The sequence below is a fragment of the Lissotriton vulgaris genome, chromosome 3_1, assembly GCF_964263255.1.
Source record: "Lissotriton vulgaris chromosome 3_1, aLisVul1.2, whole genome shotgun sequence".
Taxonomy (NCBI): Eukaryota; Metazoa; Chordata; class Amphibia; order Caudata; family Salamandridae; genus Lissotriton; species Lissotriton vulgaris.
In genome coordinates this window covers 1,205,669,670-1,205,691,398 of record NC_141689.1, presented here as the reverse complement: position 1 = coordinate 1,205,691,398, position 21,729 = coordinate 1,205,669,670, and the positions used below count along the sequence as shown (strand labels likewise).

General features: G+C 46.7%; 1 protein-coding gene across 1 annotated transcript in view; it reads right to left on the bottom strand.

Annotated features, from left to right (window-relative positions):
• Nucleotides 1-18,745: 18,745 nt before the first annotated feature.
• Nucleotides 18,746-21,729, bottom strand: part of LOC147727645 (N-acetylneuraminate-9-phosphate synthase-like) — a 103,185-nt gene continuing 100,201 nt past the window's right edge. The window contains exon 6 of the mRNA XM_086961659.1: nucleotides 18,746-19,234. Within this exon, the coding sequence (XP_086817785.1) occupies nucleotides 19,028-19,234 (207 nt within the window). The 3' untranslated portion in view covers nucleotides 18,746-19,027. The remainder of the gene's footprint in view (nucleotides 19,235-21,729) is intronic.

The window sequence follows — 21,729 nt, the reverse complement described above, 5'->3', positions numbered from 1 at the left end:
TCCACGGGAGTATCATTCGGACATTGGGAAGGATTATTGCTCTACCTTTGAGCTTTTTTTATCCCCCTGATTTAGGTACTCGGGGCAGAGATAGCCAGGGGCCACAAAGATATACGGTTTTTGTTCAACTGTTGAAACAGTGCACAACTCCCTTCAGTTCCCTAGGGTTAGTACTGTTGATCGAACCTGAGACCATAATAGAGGGATTGCCCCTGCAGAACAGTTTTTTTTTTTCCTGGTACAATACATTACAATACATTAATTCCGTTAATTCATCAAAGAGAGACAGACGTTTCAACCAATGAAATAGATTACAACACAAGGAAATTAGATATACAATTCGAAGATAATTAGGGTTTTATGAGAGCAGGTTCACAACATCTAATAGATTTGCCCCATTAAGTGAGCTGGATAACAACGACTGACTAGATTTCTGTCCGGAAGGGGGAAATAAAGGAGGAGTAAATAATATGGCATGTCTGAATAACATTACCCAGGGGGCCAAGAGCAATTTGGGAGAATGCTCAAAGATATTGAGTTGGAACATAGCAAGGCTGAAAAACAAAGCTGATGATGTCAGGTGGAAAGATTTTTTAAGTGATTTGGACATCATCGGGTTACAGGAAACTTGGGATATTAATAATCTTTTCTGGAGGGATAGTTATACCACATATTCGGAACCAGCGAAAGCCTCTGTAACGGGCAGGGTAAAGGGTGGGCTATTGACCCTGATCTCCTTGAAAATTGCAGGTATCCATTGTAAATTGGAAACTGGCTCACCAAATTGTCTGGCGGTACAGATCACTTTTACTAATGTTCCAACCCTGCTTATTGTCAATTTTTATAATTCATTTGATAAGGCTTCTACAAATGAACATGTATCATGTTCTTGAATTGTATAGTGAAAAACAAACAACTTCTTATTCGATTATTGTTTTAGGTGATTTGAATGTACATTGTTGCAATCAAAATTGTTATGTCTGGGATAGCTTAGGTCCTGTTGACCAATTAGAGACAGATTTTGAACACTCATTGCAGGGAGGCTTCCTGGAGGGCCGTGTGGCGGATAATGGTCTAACTTATCCCAATAAATTTGTTGATGGCACAGTTGCTCCAACTTTTAAAGGCAGGGGTATGTACTTAACTATTTACTACATCTTTATTAGTGCAGTCCTGACTTCAAGGGTGATATGTTACACCACAATTTGGTCCCACTGCAGTGATCATAACCCTATTATCTTGACATTGGCGGATGGACTTAAGAAGCTCAACAAACTTATTAGATCTGTAGCTATTTCAGGAATACGACTCAGACCAGGCCCGTAGAATTAAATTGTGCTTGGTAGTGCCGCAGGACTTTCAGGCCAATTTGTTGGTTGAAGTCGGAAGGGAGATGCACCTCTGTTTAGAAAAAAACACCAGAGATTTTGAGGTCCTTATGGTTTAGGTTTAAGTATTTTATTAAGTAAGTACAGTGGTACAGCAGTGTAAAACAAGAAAGAAACCAGGCGATAATAGACAGTTCCTAGCATGAAAAAAAAAAAAAATTTGGATGCAGTCTCCAGAGCTCACCGCCACCTGCAAAGTTCTACCGTCCTAGCTAGGCGAGAGCCGCCATGGGTGGCGTCCTCGAGCATTGCATTCGAATGTCGATCAGAAAGCAAATAACAATCCCACTATACTTCACATTTAATGTTACAAACTACCCCAACAGCCCCCAATGCCCACCCCCTTTCCCACCCCCTCACTCTCCGCCCGGTGCTGTGCAAGGAAGATCTCAGAAACTCACAAGTCCTCTCCTGTTATTTACCCAACATGCGTACCCGACCCTCCCACTCCCTACTGGCCGTTCAAGTGATCGGTGGTGTAAGCCTAAGGAGTCTCAGGTATCTAGGGCACGTAAGCTCCCTGAATTCAGTAGCTAGTAAAGTATGGAATGGTTGCCACAACTCTGTGAATTGGTCGACCTCCCCAGCCAGTGTAAGCGAAATTTTCTCCATGCCCAGTACGTGCCACAGCCTGTGTAACCAACCCGTGATCGAGGGAACAGTGGAAGTGCGCCAGTGTATTAGAATGTTCTGCACAGCTGAGCCCAAAGCGATGGCTATGTGTCTCCCTCTCCGGGATTTCAACGGGAAAATTAAGGCATTAGGCAGGCCCAGTAGGGTATAGGCCGGGAAACGAGGTAACTCTATATCAAAACATTTATCAATTTCATCGATCACCTCCTTCCAGTAGTCCTGTAGCAGTGGGCAGTCCCATAAGATATGCGTCAGTGTCCCAGTGTGCCCACAAGCGCGCCAACATGTAGTGTCTATGAGCCTGTTCATTTCGTGCAAGCGTTCGGGAGTGCAATACCAGTACGTTGACACCTTGGTGAAGGTTTCTGTGAGCCCCACATGATATGCAGAATGTCGCGCTCGGTATGAGATTTGCTCCCATTCCTTGTGGCTAAGCGTTCTCCCCAGTTCCCTGTTCCATCTCTCCCTACCAGGATTATAGATGTGTGTGGGTGGAGGCTGTAGCATTTTATACAGATCCGATATGAGTTTCGCATCCGATGTACGCGTCGCCATCCATCGCTCATAAGGGAGCAGGTCCCTGTCCGCCGCGTCCCGCACCTGTGGTTGTAGTGCCCAATGTCTGACTTGCCAATATCTCATCCTATCTGCCTCGGCCAGCTGGTAACTCTCTTTAAGGCCCTCAAAGGGGAGGATCCCATCCCTCCCGTACACATGAAAAAGCGCTCTGCAGCCTTTCTCCCGCCAGTGCGCAAAGGCACCCGGTTCCGTCCCTGGCGTGAAGTCTGGATTGTCCACAATAGGAGTGAACGGAGAGGGGAACGAGGTAAGCTCGAATCGTTCGCTAGTGGCGTCCCATACCCTCAGCGGCACCCTAGTGACATATGAGGCGTAGAGATTCGGGGGCCTGTGTTGTCTGCGCAGGAATGGTATTTCCTGCAATGGCCGGCCCGCCACTGCCTGATCCTGGAAGAGCCAGTGCTTGTCCGACTCCCATCTGCTCCATTCCACCAGGTACCTCAGCTGTGACGCCTGGAAATATTTGTGAAGGTCAGGGACTCCCAGTCCACCCGCTTCCGGCGCTAGAGTCGTCAATGCTCTCTTCATTCGGGGGTTTACGGCCTTGCCAGACTCTGCATCATCCGTATCCAGCCTTTAGGGGGCTGCAGCGGAAGCGCCCGGAAGAGATATAGGATCTGTGGTAGCACTGTCATCTTCAGCGCCGCTATCCTGCCTAGCCACGATATCGTCCCCTTGCTCCACCTCCCCAGTTCCTCTTTCACTTTCTTGCCTAACGTCTCATAATTAACCGCCACCATCGCCGACAGCGTGGGAGCCAGCAGGATACCTAAATAAGGCACGTGGTCCCGTGACCATCTTAATGGGTAACACCTCTGCAAATCTCGTCACGTCCCAGGTGTCAGGGAGATATCCAATGCCGTGGATTTCCCCATATTCATCTTAAACCCGGCCGCCCTCGCGAAAGCCCCGAGCTCTCCCATACACGTGGGTAAAGCCCTCTGCGGATCCTCTAGCGCGAAAATGACATTGTCTGCATATAAGCTGACCGTGTGGGTATAACCCCCCATCCCCACTCCCGTAGCATCTGGATTTTGTCTCACTCTCTGGGCAAAGGGCTCCATGTAGAGAGCGAAGAGTAGAGGAGATAGCGGGCATCCCTGTCTTGTGCCGTGTTCAATATAAAAGCGCTTCGATCCGCAGCCATTGACACGCACTGCCGCTGACGGGAACTTGTAACAATTAAAGACCATGCACCTAAATTTCTCCCCTATGCCCATTCGAGCCATCACCCGCTCAAGATACGGCCAGTGCACCCGGTCAAAACGCTTTTTCGGCGTCGACCGAGAGGAGCATCCTTCCCCAGGGATCCGCGAAGCTTTTTCCAGTACGTGCACCAACCGCTTGGTATTATCTACCGTTTGCCTGCCGGGTACAAAGCCGGACTGGTCCGGTTCAATCAGCCCGGGGAGATACTGTGCCAACCTCGCAGCCAGGATCCCCGTGTAGATTTTAAGGTCAACGTTTAGGAGGGAAATCGGTCTGTACGAGCCACACTGAGCCCTGTCCTTCCCTGGTTTTGGTAGGACCGATATCGTGGCGTGCACGAGATCCGGTGGGATAGCACCGGGGCAGCCGAAAGAGTTAAACAGCTTGGTCAGTATTGGAGCCAAGGTAGTGCAAAACGTCCTATAGAAGAGGGTGGTGTATCCATCTGGTCCCGGAGCCTTCCCGAGTTTCAGCCTAGCGATCGCCGTAATAACCTCTTCTATCCTAATCTCTCGGTCCAGGTAGTCAGTCTGTATTTGAGCTAGGGACGGGAGAGTCACTGAGTCCAGATATTCATCAGGGTCCCCAGTCGTCGCGCCGTCCTCCGCATAGAGCTCAGAGTAGAATTGTCGAAAAGCTTCAGCTATTTCGACGTCTTCTGTGACTGTGCGCCCCCCCCGGCACCGCAAGTTCTTTGACTCGATGGCATTGGTGTGCGATTCTGAGCTTAGCTGCTAATAACCGGCCGCAGCGATCCCCTCCCGTGTAATAAGCGTGTTTCAGACGGACAGCCGCATATTCAGCTCTGTCCAGGTCCAGAGACGACAAGAGTTTCCTCGCCGCCTTCAGTTGTTTCCAAATTCTAGGAGCCCCCGTTCGCCGATGCACCTGCTCTAATTCCCTGACCTTGTGCGTGAGTTCTTCCCGTTTAACTTTCCTCTCCTTATTTTCGGTTGCCGATATTGTTATAAATTCTCCCCGTAGAACCGCCTTAAGCGCTCCCCATTGAGTCGCCAATGTGGTGTCGGAGTTAGAGTTATGCAGTTGAAATTCAGTCACTGCCTCAGTGATACGCTGCACCACAACTTTTTTGTGTAGAAGGGTGTCCCGTAGACGCCAGGCTCCGCACTGAACCGGGGTCGATGGGGGCAGGAAGGTTCCCGAGACCGGTGCGTGATCTGATAGGGAGATGACCCCTACCTCCGAGGCAGTGGCCATGTCCCGAACCGGGCCAGAGACCAGCAGATAATCCAGCCATGCATATGTTTTGTGTGCGTGCGAGAAATAAGAATAGTCCCTATCTGTGGGGTGAAATCCTCTCCAAAGATCGTGCAAGTCGAGTTCAGCTAAATGTGTTTTCATAGTGTTCGACAGTTCCCCGGTCTGTGGAGAGCGCTGCGCTGATCTGTCTAGTGAGGAATCAAACACCAGGTTCAGGTCCCCCCCCAGAATGAGATGCCTGTCAGGAGATGCTGTGACATCTATCAATGTAGTCTGGAGGAAATGTTCCTGACGCTCGTTTGGGCAGTAAACCGACCCCACCGTGAATTGCAGAAGCCCCAACTTAAACCTGTACGCCAGCAGTCTCCCTTTTTGCTCAGCTAATTTGTGTAGCACCTCACCCCTAAAGGATTTAGATACCAATATAGCAACTCCTGCCGTTTTAGTGGTGTTGGATGAAAAGAACTGTGTGGGGAAGGAACGGGACCGTAACCTATGACAGTCACCCACCAGCAAGTGCGTTTCTTGCAGCAGACAGATGTCTGCCTGCAAGGCCTCTAACAAGGAGAGAACCGCCCTACGTTTCGTGGGATTGTTTAGCCCTTTCACATTCAAAGTCACTACTTTCAATCCTGCCATACCAGATTAATGTAACCTTCCAGCACCTGACGAGCAAAAGCAGCAAGTGCCAATCCCGCCTTCGGATCGGCCTGTGAGGTCTGGCTAAGCTGAGCGAACATAACAGAGGCACCGGACAGAGCTTCCCCGAACTCCCCCCACCCGGATCCCAAGTCCCCCGAACCCCAACTCCCCGACCCCTGCACTCCCTTCCCCCTTACCCCAACTTGAACCTTCCAACCCATCCTTCTCAACCGTCTGTAGTCCCAGTAGTCCCAGGCCTGCCCCTCTCGGACAAGTCTGTGGTGAATTACCTTCGTGGGCGACTTGCCACCAGCACCCCTCCCTCGCCTTCCCACGCCCATCCCCCCCCCCAAAGCCAGCTCCATCAGTAATGCATTGTCAATCTCCCCCCGGAGTCATGTTATGCGGTTAGCGCCACTTCTCCCTCAACCACCGAGGTCTCGGCTGCTGTTCGAATGGCGTTCACCATCCCAGATCTGACTGCGGGCGAATCCGGTCTCTGTGAGGCTCTCTGTGTCCTGCATCTCGAGACTCTCCGCCAGCCTCCATCAGTTGAGTTCCTCCTCCTTTGTAGCGTGGACGATTCCTCCTCCTCTGCCGTGATCCCTAGTACTTCGCAGACATCTTGAAGAGACCGCAGCTGGTGCGACTCTCCATTCCATCGGAAAATGAGGCGAAAAGGGTGCCCCCAGGAGTAGGGCGTGTCGTGTTGTCTCAGGAAGTCTGTTGCAATCTTGAATGCCCTGCGCTTCTGGAGCATGGTCGCAGCGAGGTCTTGATACAGCGCTACTTGGTGACCTCTAAATGCTATTGTCTGTTTCTTCCTTGCTTCGTACATAATCCGCTCTTTTAGTGGAAAGTCAGGAAGGAAAGCCAATACATCCGGTGGAGGCCTAGTTGCACGCCGTTGCGGGCCTACTCTGTGAGCTCTATCTATCTTGATGGGGAAATCCGCATGTTCGCCAAGGACAGTGCGGAACAGTTCCTGCAAATAGGCCACTATGCCGGAGGTCTCTTCTGTGGACGGTACTCCCCGGACTCTAATGTTGTTTCGTCTTGATCTGTTTTCTAGATCTTCATTATGCAGTTGAAGGTCTATGTGTTGGTCCCTGAGGCGGAGTACCTCCTGCTGCAAGTGCGTAATCTCATTGTCCTGTCTTTGCGTGGAGGTCTCAACTGCTGCTACCCTCTCCCCGAGTCCATCCACCTCTCTGCGTAGTTCCCGTACTTCACCGGCCACCTCCTTTTTCAACTCTTGAAAGTCGTCCCTCAATGTCCCGAAGAGGGATTCTAAAAAAGATCTGGTGACCGGGGGCTCTCCACTGCTCCCCCCTTGAGATCCGCATGCGCCTCCCGACTGTGTTGAGGCCTTGTCTCCTTTGCCTGGTGGTTTATTGAGCATTTCCGTGAGCGTGCGATTGCTTCCTTTGCCGCCCTTCAGCCCGGCCATCTTCCTCACCGCTCCGCAGCTCGTGTGTAAGCTATAGCAGGCCCCAGCCAATCCGTTCCCCGACCAGGCTCTTATCTCTGGCGTGAGCCTTCGAGAGCCTCCGCTACGTAGGCCGGTCCCCGATGGGTTCTGTGACACAAGGTCGAGCCCCCAGCATCCGTTCATTCAGGGGTAGCCCAGTGCCACTCAGTTGCTGTCCCCAGGTTACTCCTCCGTCTTTGTTATGCACCGGGTACCAGGCGCTGTCGTGTTCCCCAGGCCACCCCGGTGCGATATGCCGCAAACTTCCGCTCAGCTCAGGGCAATCAGGAGCTCCTCGGGGGGCTTCGCATCCCAATGCACTCACCCAGCCCACTCCTCACCTCCTCTGCCGAATTCGTGGGGAGAGGGGAAAGCTCTGTCCAGGGCCCTGCTCTAAGCAGCCCGACTCCGATGCTCCGGCCTGCACCACTCCGGCCCCCAGGCGCGATCCGCAGGGCGCCGAGGATCCTCCACTACCGGCAGCTGTCCACTCGAGAGGGGCCTTTCTCAGCCCCGTCACCGCTCTCCGGGGCAGCGTCCCCGTTCAGGCTTTGTCCCTTAGGCCCGGTGTCGCTGCGGTGCCAGCTCCATGCCGGTGTTGTGCTCCGCAAACTCTGGCTCTTCTTGCGGTCAATCCGCTATGCCCCTGGGCGCTCTGCACTCCCCTCGTGCCTGTCCCAATAAGGGGATCCCAACACTGCCCGGCTGTGGCGCCCTGGGGTCCTTTCGCCCTCCCAGTCGTGTTCCAGGAGTCAGGTGCCGCTGAATCCGTAGGACCACCCCGGTGCGGTGCACCGCAAATCCCCGCTCTCCTGGTCGTTTCACACCACCACTCGCTCTCCCAGTCCGCTCCTCACCTCCTCCGGCGAGATCTGGGGGGGGGTGGGGGCCAGGGCCCAGCTCCGTCTCCTTCTGACTGCAACACCCCGGAATTCGCTGTACCAGCCTGAAGTCGCTATTCACTGGGCGCCGGGGCCCCTGCCTTTCGGAAATCCGCCTTGGATTGTGCGCCTCAGGTCACCGCCAGCTAGGCCGCAGCCGCGGCCTCAGGTAGTTTGTGGGGCGGGCCCGGGACCAGAGCACTCTTCGTCACCGGAGAGCAGGCCAACGTGCTCCGGGTCTGAGCCCACCGATTTTCTGGACTGCCTGCGTGTCACCGCTCCCCTCAGGGTGTCTCGCCAGAGCCCGGCCCTCCGCTACACCGCCTCGGCAGCGTCCCGGGCCTCTGCTCTCTCCCAGCGAGGCCGCAGCTGCGGCCTCGCGTAGCTTCGGGGGCGGGGCCGGGACTCACCGTTCCGCCAGGCGCCAGGCCAGGTCACCTCGAGCCCCGGTGGCCGGTCCAGCAAAGACACCGATGTGCGGCCGCTCTCCGCCAAGCACGTCTCTCCGCTCACCGGGCCTGCGCTGCCTCAGCCGGATCCTCGATGCGGCCCGCTCCGTCACCTCCGCTCGGAGCTCCAGCGGTCGGGGTCTCCGCTTTCAGTGCCGTGGTCCACTGGAGGACCGGGGTTCCACACAGCTGTGCCTGGAGACCCTCTCGCCCACACCCGATCACCGGGGCCGGCTAGGGGGGAGAGAAGCGATATTTAGGGCTCAGGGCCTAGGCGGGCGCGGGAGCTCAGGAGGAACACGTCCGTTCACTCCGCCATCTTGGCCACGCCCCCGGTCCTTATGGTTTAGACCACAATTTTCACCCAGATAGCCTCTGATATTAAGCGGCCCTGTAAGGAACAGCCAACTAAAGGGGAGAGATGGTTTGACCGAAACTGTTCAGCAGCCCATCGTAAGCTGTTAGCAGCTTTAACCCCTTGCATGCGGCACGAATTTTCACGCTGTGCGGCCGTTTTGAAGAGTGGGCCGGATCATGACAGCCCCTAGCCGTCATCAGCTCACGCACACCCTGATGCATGACGGCCGCCATCAGCATGCAAGGGGTTAAAGTCTAAACCACAGGATAAATGTGCCATAGTAGTCTTAAGAAAAAGTTATAAACTGGCTATAATTAAACGTAAAAAGGAGTTTAAAAAACGAGACATGGAATGATTTATTATCTATCGATGTTATTAAAAATAGTGCCAAATTTTGGGAAGTTGTCAACAAACCCTTTTTCCAAGATTCCATGGATACTCCCCTTGACTGCAACATACAGGAGAAGGCTTGGTAAATTCACTTTAAATCTGTGTATGGTGATCAGGACATCCAAGGTCACTCTGGTACTATAATTGAGATTGAGGCATACACACTGACAGAGTCAGATGTAGCAGAAGCTATAAGTCAAATGACCAGCAATAAAGCCCCTGAACCAGATGGTGTCCCAGCCGATCTTTTCAAATCTGATATAAAGACATGGTCTAAAATATTGGCCAACGTTTTTAAAAAGGCTTGTAAAATAGGCCTACCTAGTTCGTGGTCAGATTCAGTGATTGTTTTGATTTTTTTAAAAAGGTAACAGAGGGGACCCTAGTTGTTATCGACCCATTTCACTTATTGATTCTGCCATAATGGTGCTTGTAAGGTCATGCATGCTACAGACGCATGCATGAGTTTGAGGGGCTCATGGATTAGAGTTTTGCAAATAAAGTCTGCCTGTCGACTTTGTGGATACAAAGTGGAAAACCTCATGCACATATTGTGTATTTGCCTGACACTTTTGAACTTAAGAAGATTTTATTTGTGGCCGATTTTGAATGATGCAAAAATAAGGTCTACCTCAGAGGCTGTTAGATACGGTTGTTTTAATATTAAAGACAATACCTCAATTACAAGATTAACCACATTTTTAGACCAAGCCTATAAAATGTTAGGATCTTAGCTTATTCTAATTATCTTTTATACCTTGCTTTTATGCTGAATGTGAAATAATAATTTTAATGTACTCTGTGAAATTAATGCAATACATGTAATTATTACTGCAGAGTAGGCGTGCTAGTTGTTTGGCTGCATAAAGGGCTCGATGGTGGCGACCGCGCATTCTATCACAAAAGTGCGGGCTATTCACGAGGAAAGGTACTAGTGGCACTAATGAGGGCTTGTATTGCATTTTAGACTGACAAAATAATTTTTAAATCTTTAGGTTTTGGGGGCACTTTGCTTTTTAACCTACAATTGCGCATATCTGATTTTTCGGTAACTTGCTCACTTACCGCATTTTCTTGCTGCTCTCGCCACACTAGCCGTACAGACCTTGGCGGTACCCGGAAGTTGATCGGGACCGAATTACACCGGGGTTGGCATGCTAGTTGTCTGGCTGACTGCATAAAGGGCTTGATGGGGCGACCACGCAGCGGGCGCGGCAGCGGCGTGCCAAAGGCAAGCCCGTCTGTGCCCGTCTGCGCAAAGGAAGCACATATCACCAGCTATGCTGCCCATTTATTTCGGCCAGGGAACTTCGGTCAGATGATGGGCTCCTCACGTCTTTATTCAAGAGAGGCACTGGTTCATATAGGTGAATGCTATTCCACTAAAGGGACCCTTGGCCTTGCTGAGTCAGCGTACCCAGTGAGTGACTTCCTGGTTGAGGGCCTCCTTTCCTGTGGTCTTCTCAATGTTCGATCCCTGCCAAAACACAGCGTTGAAATTCAACTGCTGGTGGAATTACACAAGCTCGATGTTCTGTTTCTGACAGAGACTTGGACTCGCCCTGACTGCCTGGTTGATCCGGGCAGTGCGTGCCCGCCTGGTTTTAAAATGCTCCACCTCCCTAGACCAAATGGAAGAGGGGGGGGTGGGGGTCATACATAGGGTCCCCTGGCAGATCGGGACCTTGGATGTGGATCTGGTTAATGGACTGGAACTACTGGATCTGTCGATAAAAAATGCGTCAGGGATCAACTTTACTGGGGTTGTCTGTTATAGATCCCCTGGAGCCTTCAATGTTTTGCAGCAACAACTCTTCCTATCCATTCTTACCAACTTGGCAGCCACTCATAACAAACTGTTAATTTTGGGTGATTTTAACTTGTGGCCAAATGGCTCTCTTGACACTGGGTATTTTAACTTACTTCACTCATCTGAAGGCCTCGGTCTTTTCCAGCAGGTCACCGAAGCCACTCATAAGGATGGCCATTGCCTGGATTTAATTTTTTCTGTTCCCCATTTGCTTCAGATGAGTGATATTCTGCCCATGGAATGGACAGATCACTTTTTAATTAAATTCTATATAAATACTAAGGTGGCTCAGTCTCGGTTGCTGCACGTTACCAAGGAATTTCTGTGCAGATATTGGAAGGCTCTGGCTCCACAGAGGACCTCCGACCTGGTGTTTAAGGTTGGAGATTGCTTCTCCGCGGAAAAGCTGGTGGATGAGAATTACGCTTCGCTGTGCCTTAAAATCACCTCGGCGGTGGATTTGTATGCCCCTCTTAGAAAACATAGTTGCAAGGGTAGAGCTTCTGCCCCGTGGTTTAATGACTCCCTGAAAAATCTGAAACTAGCCTGTAAACCGGCGGAGAAAAAATGGAGGCGGGGCTATAATGACTCAGACAAGCTGCTGTGGAAGCATAAAATCCTGGAATTTAAGACCTTGACTCGGAAAATCAAAGCTGACTATTTTTGCTTCACGATTTGCAATGCTGGGAATAGTTCTAGGAGCATCTTTAATATACTGAATGGTCTTACTTGCCCTGACTGTGCTAAGAACTCGATACCTCCATCGCAGGAACTCTGTGAGAACTTGGCTAAGTTCTTCAGAGAAAAAACTGAACTGATTATTAAAGATCTTGAAGGTCCCCCTAACTTAAGTAGCTCCTTGGCCTTGGGGGATAAGGCCTCGGAGGGTATAGATAAGGGCCCTATATGGCAGGTTGATGAGCAGTTATTGGAGTTCCCACCTCTAAGGGAGGAGGACTTCAGCTCGCTGGCACAGGGTATCTCCTCTGGCTCGCCCTTGGACCCGGTCCCACATAAAATTTGGAAAGAGTATGAGAAGGAACTCTTTCCTACTCTTCTCCTGATCTGCAACCAATCACTGGCCAGTGGTACAGTCCCTTCTCATTGGAAGCAGACCTTGGTATCCCCATTATTGAAAAAACCATCTTTGGATCCAGAGTGCTATAATAACTACAGGCCGATCTCTCTACTACCTTTTCCGGCTAAAATTGTTAAGCGCCTGGTTAGCGCCTCTCTCTTTAAACATCTGGAGCAGCATCAGCTGCTGGAGGAGGTCCAATTTGGATTCCGTCCTGCCCATGGAACTGAGACGGCCTTGGTGACCGCTATGGATGAACTGCAAAGGCGAGCGGACAGGGGACAGGCAGTTGCATTGATCCTGCTTGACCTGTCCGCCGCCTTTGATACGGTTAACCACGGGATTCTTCTGAGAAGACTGTATGAGACTGGGGTGAGAGGTTGTGCCCTGTGCTTGCTTCCATCCTTTCTGGCTGGATAGACAGCAGGCGGGGTCTCTTCCGTATTTTCAGTCTGCGTTTTGTCCTGTGTCGCATGGGGTTCCGCAGGGTTCGGCAATTAGCCCTATGCTATTTAACATTTATCTTAAACCCTTGATCACGGTTATTAAATCCTACGGGATTAATACCATAAACTATGCGGACGACACTCAGTTAATCCTCTCCTTTGAGGGTGAGGGTTCAACACCGATGGAGTTGTTGCAGGAGTGTTTATGGGATACGGCCCGTTGGCTGCAGAACAACTCCCTTCAATTTAATGCGGCTAAAACTGAGGTGCTTTTCTGTGCAGGGGCGAGGATTCCCCGTCCTTTTCCTGGTGACTTTTGGCCCCCTGAAACATCGGTCAAAGTTCAACCAGTTGAAACTGTCCGCAATTTGGGTATTATGTTGGACAGTAGACTTTCTATGGAAGCTCAAGGCACAAAAACTACAACCAGCTGTTTTGCAATAATCAGGTCTTTGCGGAAAATTATGCCTCTTCTTCCCCCTCATACACAGGGTCTGGTAGCCAGATGTACAATATTGAGTAGGCTCGATTATTGTTATGCCCTTTTACTTGACTCTCCTGGCTTTTTGTTGGATAGGCTTCAATGCATTCAATCTGCTGCAGCAAGGCTAGTCTTAGGGTTGCCCGGAAGATCATCCGCGTCAGCAGCATTGGCTGAACTTCACTGGCTTCCTCTCAGGCAGAGAGTACAATTCACGTCTCTCTGCCTGGTCTTTAAAGCCCTTCATGGGCTTGGACCCCCCATAATGCAATCTAAATTTGCCTGGTATTCTCCCTCTAGACTGCTTTGCTCATCTTCGGCTAGATTGGTGAGAGTACCTAGATTTAGAAAAGTTAGATCAGGGGGCAGATCTTTTGGGGTGGCTGCCGCTTAGTTGTGGAACAGCCTCCCTTGGGAGGTTAGGCAAATTAGGGAACTTCTCCCTTTTAGGAAATCTGTGAAGACTTGGTTGTTTCCTAAGCCATAGTCTCCTGTGCCTGCTTTAACTTTTCCTTTGCCTCTTGTGTAGCCACCAGCGCCAGGATGCCTGTAAGGTGACAGTGCGCTTTATAAGCTGATTAAATAAAAATAAAAATAAATAGGTACTGTGTATGTAATAATTAGATCAGCAAGTATTTGGCTTGTTTGTAAAATACATTATTCGGAAATCTTTATTCGGCTAGATTCCAAGCCATAGAAGAATGCATAAAAACAAAGGATTTCTGATTTAGAAAAATAGATAGTATAAACAATATTTCTTAAAAAGAAAAAAGAGACAATTCATATCACCGCCATATACACTCACAATAATTATACTGAGACAGAAAGGAATCTGCATTCCTGGTGCCATATGGCAACAGTTTTAAAGCATGAGTATGTATATAGTGCAATGATAAAATTCAATATAAGCTCATTTCCCAACAATATTTCTAAGTCGAACTGAAGAGGAGATATATCTATAAACCAGACGAAAGATCAATTCATCCGTTAAAAGCTGGAGATAGTGCAAAGCTGCCTGGCATCTTTTTATTTTCAAATGTTTTAAAAGTGGTATTAATAAAGAGCGCCTTGTAGTAATATAAAAATTGCAAAAGAACATAAAGTGCAACATGCTCTGCTTCGATTTTGAATCACATGGGCAGATGTCCAGTCCAGCATCTGTATAAGCATTTCGTGGATATGAAACCAACAGATGTGAAGCTTCCAAACCTAAACCTTATAAGATAATATATTTTGTCATGACTAAAGTAAAAAGAAAGGTAAGGCTCGGTCCCTGTTGAGCAAAACCTTTTTTTACCCATCTCCTGCATATGTCTTTTCAAGTACCAATGTGCCATGTATTCTTTCTTTAGCTTGGTCTTCGGAATTTTAGCAGTATTTGCTGAGTTGTCGAAACAATCTGACAAACCCAGGTTCCTCAGTTGGGCTTTGACATAGGAAAGCCAAGGGATTTTGCTTGCCCACTGTAGTTATAAACAATCTACAATAATGGCACGATTCAGGACTGTTTCTTCTTTTGCCCAGGTATTGTGCCCCACAATAAGAGTGGTGCTAGTTGCATTCGAAAGGATAGGGGGATCACACCAAGTTCGCTATGGCACATGGTAGCAGGGGTGCTCCGTGGAAGGGTCAGTAGGCGTTTGAAAAATGAGTTTTCGACTCGCTGAAGACCTGAAGCCTTGCAGGAGCCTCAGACTCCTCCAACATATAAAGCTTTATAAATCTCTATTATTGCATTTACAGGATGTGAGCGTAGCTTTTTACTGAATCTAAAAATAGCTTCCAGGCTTTGATTAACACCCCTTATCCTTGTCTCCATTAACTGCAGGCATGTGCTTTTTGTGTCAAAAATTACTCCTAAGTAGGAGAAGGTGGGCACCTCAATCAATTTCTCACTGCCTATAAAAAATGTCTTTGCAATGGTAGGATGTTTACCCAGCACCATAATCTGAGATTTTGCCACATTAGTCTTGAGGCCAAGGTCACTCATAAAATTGTTAAAACCAATTAAAAGCGTTGCATCCCCACCCTGGTTCAAGACATTAAAACACAGTCATCTGCATATAATAAAGCTGGTAATAACCTACGGCCTATCTGGGGTGCATCCACGTGCCCATTTATAATAGAAGTTTCCAAATCATTTATGTACAAACAAAATAAAAATGGGACAAGCACACAACCCTGGCGGACTCCACAACTCATTTTATTTGGAGCAGTAAGCTCCCCGCCTGATCCGTATCGAACCCTCCCAGTGACCTCCCAATGCATAGCAGCTATAAAATGCATAATTGGTGGTTCTATGCCCATTCCCAACATCTTCTCCCAGAGCATTACTCTCTGCACCCAGTCAAAGGCAGATGGATGTCAAGTCCATAAACCCTAAATAAAGGGAACACAGCTTGGCTAAAGTATATTTGCCCATGACCAGGGGAAGATTAAGGCACTGTACAACCGTCCGCAGGCCTCTCCTAAATCCATATTGAATGTCAGAGAGCTTGCCATTCTCTATTACCCAGGCCTCCAATCTTTCTAAGATTACTCTGCCCATGATCTTGCAGGTGCAGTCAATCAAAGATATTTGCTGGCAGCATTTTGGGTCAGCCCTATTACCCTTTTTAAAGATGGGGACTATTGTCACAGTTCTCCAGTAGTCAGGGGGTCCTAGAACTGCATAACAACCTAAAATATTTGTTAATAGCGGAAGCCACAGGGAAGTATTGGCCAGGGACAAATCTGCAGGTACGCCCTCACGGCCAAAGGCCTTATTCCTCACTGTCTGATTTAAGGCCCTTTCTACCTTGTCAAGTGTCGGAGGGGCCATACTTAAGGCCCCGAAATTAATATTAATACTAAGAACAGGATCACTAGTGGTTTTGTATAAATTTGAGAAATGCTCAACCCAAGTCTCAGGCATAAATGCTGCATCAATTTTGCACCCATTGTTCTCATTGAAATAATCCTGGTTAACAGTTTGAAAAAAGACTTTAAAGTTTTTGGTCTGACAGGCTATGTATAGTTGTCCCCAAGCTTCCTGTCTAATTTCTTGCTTGCGTTTCTGTAGGGCCTGCTAATAGTCAAGGTGTAACTGTTTTACCTCTATTGGATTTCTGTTCTTTTTTTCAAAGTCTTAATTAATTTGTTATGACAGTGAGTGCAATCGGCATTAAACCATCCTTTGTTGTTCCATGTACTAGGCCTAAAATTCCTAGTTAAAGTGGCATTTACAGTCTGACTTATTGCCATGAAAGATGTTACCATAACTGATGGGTTTATAATATCATCCAGGCAACCTAGTACTTGAGTCAAGTTTGCTGTTATAATTTGATGTAGAACCCGATCAGGATTTATAGTGGACCACTTCCTGAGGAGCCCTTTGTTATTATCGTAAATTAATGGATCTGACCTAATGAGTGCGGATTGCACATCAGTTTCAGTCACTCTTGTCCACTTTAGCGAAGGGACCCACTGGTTATAATAGTCTGGCAACCTGTAATAGCCTCTTTTGGAATATTGTAGGTTTGTCTAATAAGCCAGCAATCGATGATTTGGTTGCTTTTATTCAGAACTATAGCATAGTATGTTTTCAGGAGACATGGTCGCGTGACATTGTCCATATGAATGGTTTTTATTCAATTTTTTACCCCAGCCACGATCTCCTTGGGCGGGCATGCCAAAGGGGGCTTACAAACTTTGGTTTCAACAACAATGAATGGCAGGATGGGTAAGATCAAGTACGATTCTCCGCATTTTCAGATTATCAATATTTCCCTCAGGCGAAATCTGATATTGATACTTGTAAATTTCGATCATAATAATTTTAATGTTAGGAATACAGACATTGCCTTAGATTTGGAACACGCTCTGTCTAGTCACATTGAGGAGATAAAAACGGATTTCATAGTGATGTGGGGAGGTGACTTCAACTGTAAATTATGTGCTCTTTCAAAACAGGTGGTCTGTCATCTGGTACCTGGGAATACAGAGAGCAGTTGTCATTTTAAACATGCTCCATGTGGAAATATTTTTATTTCCATAATATCCAAATGTTCTCTGTTTTTCAGTGTGAAACTATTGGATTAATCAGAAACTAGGGGGAATATTACCAACAACTAGCGATAATTTTTGTCTCTAACTTGTTTAGAGGCAAAAATTATCGCCGCACATCGGCGATTTTTATCGCAGATAAACCTTGCTATTAGCAAGGTTTATCGCTAATGCGATAAAAAACGGCCGCAATGCATGAATATCACTGAAAAGTCCGCGATATTCATGCATTATCGAGCAAATGCTCTTAGCCATGTTATCCACCTCCCATTGGATAACATGGCTAAGAACTGCTCAGGGCAGGTGTTAGCTTTTGGAGATATTCGCGCTTAGCGCGAATATCTCCAAACATTGGTAATAGGAGATAGCGATGTTAGGGACTGTTTCCAGTCTCTAACATCTTGGCACGCCCACTTTGCATGTCATTAGTGGTAAATATGACTGACATGCAAAGCGGGGCCCAAGATGGTCGCTATCTCCTTTTAGCGGTCACTAACTGGTGTTAGCGACAGCTTGGTAATAGGGAGATAATTTTATCTCCGCTTTCTTGGCTTTTAAATCCAAAAAACCGGAGATAAACCCCCTTGATAATATGCCCCTGAGTTTTTTAAATCCCCCTCCCTGGTTTTTACTATTCATAAAATTCATTACATCGATCACTATCCCATCTCTTTTGAGATGGTGACTGAAACTGATGTGCAATCCGCACTCATTAGGAAAATACATTAAAAACTCATACTACCCTGATTCTGTCATAACTCTCCTCGTAATATCTCTGTCGCTATTGGCACTCTCGTCTAGTCTTCTCATTCTTCTCAACAGTGGATCTTGTCTCAGCTTCCAGTTCCCTCCTAATATCAGGATGTGTGTCTTGGTTCAGTTAGTAGCCCACTAAGATGTAAGAGAACCCTCCTTCTAGAACCAGTGAGTGTACAAAGAAATAAATACCAAAACAAAACTACTCTGTAATTTCTTCAGAACTCATATATCACACTGTGGCCTCCCCATCTGCACAGATTTTAACAGCTCTAAAAGTGAGAAATGTATTTATTCGAATGGCTACTCTCTGCTTGTCCTTAGCTTACCAAGCCTTTTTCGATTTGTTGTCACAGCCTCACACTTTTGATCACTCAGGGATTGTTTTTTATAGCCTCTTGACATAAGAAGTCTATTCTGTCTTTAAATAGAGAGACTTTTTCCAATTAGTAGATGGTGGATTGCCAGACATTTGGGGCAGGGGGGCTCTTAATTTATTTCAGAGAATCCTGGAGTTTTTCTATCCACTTCTTCTCTTTCCATATCCCAGCCTGATGTTGCCTTACTTGGGGATATACATTATTTGTTAATACTGCCAGTCTTGAGTGAACCCACATCTAGATGTTACTGCTGAAAGTATTTCAGAATTGTCCTGCCTTCGTTGTTCTGACTCTTGAATCTGTCTCATTGGGTCTCTTTTCCTCTTGCCTACTTTGGATGTGTATCAATGGCTTCTGATACCGGATGTTTTCAAAGTCCACACGTTCTGTAAATTCCCTGGTCTTATCACTCTTGTTAAAAAAAACGTTATTTTTGGTTTTAATAGTATGAGCCTTAGGTCCCACTTTACATAGTTTGAGAAAATATCACTCCTCTCATCAGACTCTGAATACAAAACTATGCACACGATTACTTTTACAATGTGGTTATTTATTTTTAAGAACAGATAGTTTCCACATCCTGTACAGCATGTATTACAAAGCAAACTACATAAGACATATCATACATTTTAAAATAAACAAGATTAATTTTAAACCACGTTCATGAAGAAACTTTCCAACATATAAAGTATACATAATGCAACAATCAGAATATAAATTAAAAAAGGCAGTTTAAATTATCAAATTCTAATACTTTCTATACACTGCAATTCTAAGCCATGAGAAATTCTTAAAGTCCTTCTTGTGTTTATTAACACAACTTTTTATTATTTTCTTCTGTTATCTCCTTGGTGATAATTTCATCTTCCCCAACATCTCTCTTGACCTTCTTTCCCACTAAACTATAGATCTCCTCAGGAGGAACGCCAGCAGGTTCTGCCACCTTCACAGTGAGCATGTTGGAGGTGAGGACTGTGCCAGCAGTAATGTCCATTTTTGCGACTACAGACTTTCCCAGCTGCAAGACACCAAAGAAGGACAAACATGTATCATTGGTGTTTGATGCCACACATACTCATAATTTGATACAAAATCTTTAACATTGGCAGATATATAAATCAATGTAATTTTCTTCTGATAAAATTCCTGTCTTCTGTTTCTTTTGTAAACCTACCTAGGGATCTTTTGTACTTAGTTTGTATATGTGACATTTGTTAGTCCAAAATCCTCGAGTTTCTATTTTATAGAGCTTATTGAACTCTCGCCAGTGGGGACCCTCTATCCGTCATGCCTCTTTGCATCTCACACTGCCCTCCTCTTCTGTCCTTTTCTGATTCTCATAGAATTTCCCTGATACACATGCCTGCGAGCTCTTTCCCTCCTCTCGTCAGGTCCAATACCTGGTATCTTGTTAGCACTTCACTGTCAAAGCATCCCCATCCAATTATGACAAGCACAATTGGTATCGAACTCAGCACTGAAAACCCCCTCATGCCCATGTCACTCCTGGTACACCCATTCACCCCGTTAGGTTCTTAGAAGTGGAAAATAGTTAGCTGTTTTGGAAACGGAAAACTGACTATCAGTTGAACTCAAAACTGTAGAGATAACACTTGATAGTTTAAGGCTGTTCTTTTAATTGTTTCTTCGCATGATTACTTGGTGTATTTTTTGTTCTTACTTTCAAAGATTTATGAACTTGTATTTCAACTCCTTGATTTTTCTTCATGTCAAAGTCAATTTTTTTTTCGGCAACTAGGGCCATAAAAGTATTCATAAAAATACATATCTACATAATGAATAGATAAGCTGGAATGGGCGCACAATAAAATGACAATACCAGCATAAATGGAATCATTTTATCGAAAGTAAAAATTGTTATATGATTTTTTTTAAAGACATTGTATTACACTAAATGCGTTAGACATCAGTGACAATAAAAAACAACAAGGCATATAAATACAATTTGAGCGCCAGGTACAATGTCTACGCAAAGCCCCTTGCCCCACAGGTTTGGGAAAACATCAAAATAGAAAAAGGTCCAGGAAGTCGGCCACGGGCTGCCCTAGCTCTGTTATTAGCCAGGGATTTCCTCCTTAACATCCACATAGCCCCCAGGAACACTGGGCCAGATTCACAAAAGGAAACTGAGATGAAAGTCAAGTCAAGTCAAGTCAAAAGATACTTTATTCGACAGCTAAGAGTCATAAAAGCACAGTTCATTACAAGACATTCGTACTTAAAACCTTAAAAATCATTAAAAAAATATATTCTAAAAATACTATATGCAGCACAGATAAAAAGGTATCCCAATTTACAAATTCATCGAGCATCTATAGGTATACAAACAGAGCAGAATTATAAGGTACAAACAAGCAATAAATAAAGAACCAGAGTATATTAAGTCTATCTAGTGAAGTACACATTATGTAACCGAACACACTGACTCTAGAGCTGACAAGCTTTTCATGTATCTGATGGCCCCCTATTAAAAAGCTTGCAACCCCCAAGCAAACTGTGGGAGAGGACAGCATTTGAAGATAGGTCAAAGCAGGCCTCATTAGAACAAACTGTCGACTTTTGATATTCACAAAGGACATTTACTACTTGCGAATACCAAAAGTTGAACTTTACGACTTTCGGTATTCACAAAGGGCATTTATGAGTAGTAAATGCCCTTTGTGAATACCTAAAGTCATACTTTTGTCTTATTTTACCTTTGTGAATCAGGCCCTTGGTGACTGCACAAGCAAATAGAGGCCGGCAATCAGATCTAAAGGTGTACAGTGCCTTAGAATTACTACACGTGCCCAACTGATTGCATTCTGGTGATAACCAAAATGAGCTAGGGCGTACATAGGCTGGACATGCAAAGATAACACAGGAACGGCTTCAATTTGGTGTTTACACACTAGGCAGTCAGAAGATGCCGAAGCAGACTATTTGAATGTGAGATTTCTCAGCGGCAATGCTCTGACTCTAAATTGAAAGTACAGCTTCCTATCCATTGGTACAGTGATGAAATCTCAAAAAAGCTCAAGCCCACGGGAGGACCTAAAATCAAGAAATTTGTTCGACATGGTAGTACAGGCAGCTTTTTGAGTGTCTGTAACCATTACGCTGAGCCAGCAGCCACGGCCCGTGGAGGGAGTTTTGGTGGGGCGGAGAGGCGGGTAGGGGAGGGGCAGGGTGGGGGAGTGCTAAAAACTGGAGTATGGAAAATTGAAGGTAAGTAAACAATTTAATAAATAAAACAAATTTCGTAGCGCGCCCTGCATCGCATTTTGCGATTCAGGGCGCGCTACGAAATTCGTTTTTATTAAAGTGTTTACTTACCTTCAATTATCCATACTCCAGTTTTTAGCACCCCCCCCCAACCTGCCCCTCCCCCGCCCTGCCTCTCCGCCCCACCGAAACTCCCTCCACGGGCCATGACTGTAAGCCAGTGCTGTTGTTTGAGGGATTTTTTAGGGTGTTGATGACTAACGGCAGGGGCCTCCAATAAAGCTGTCA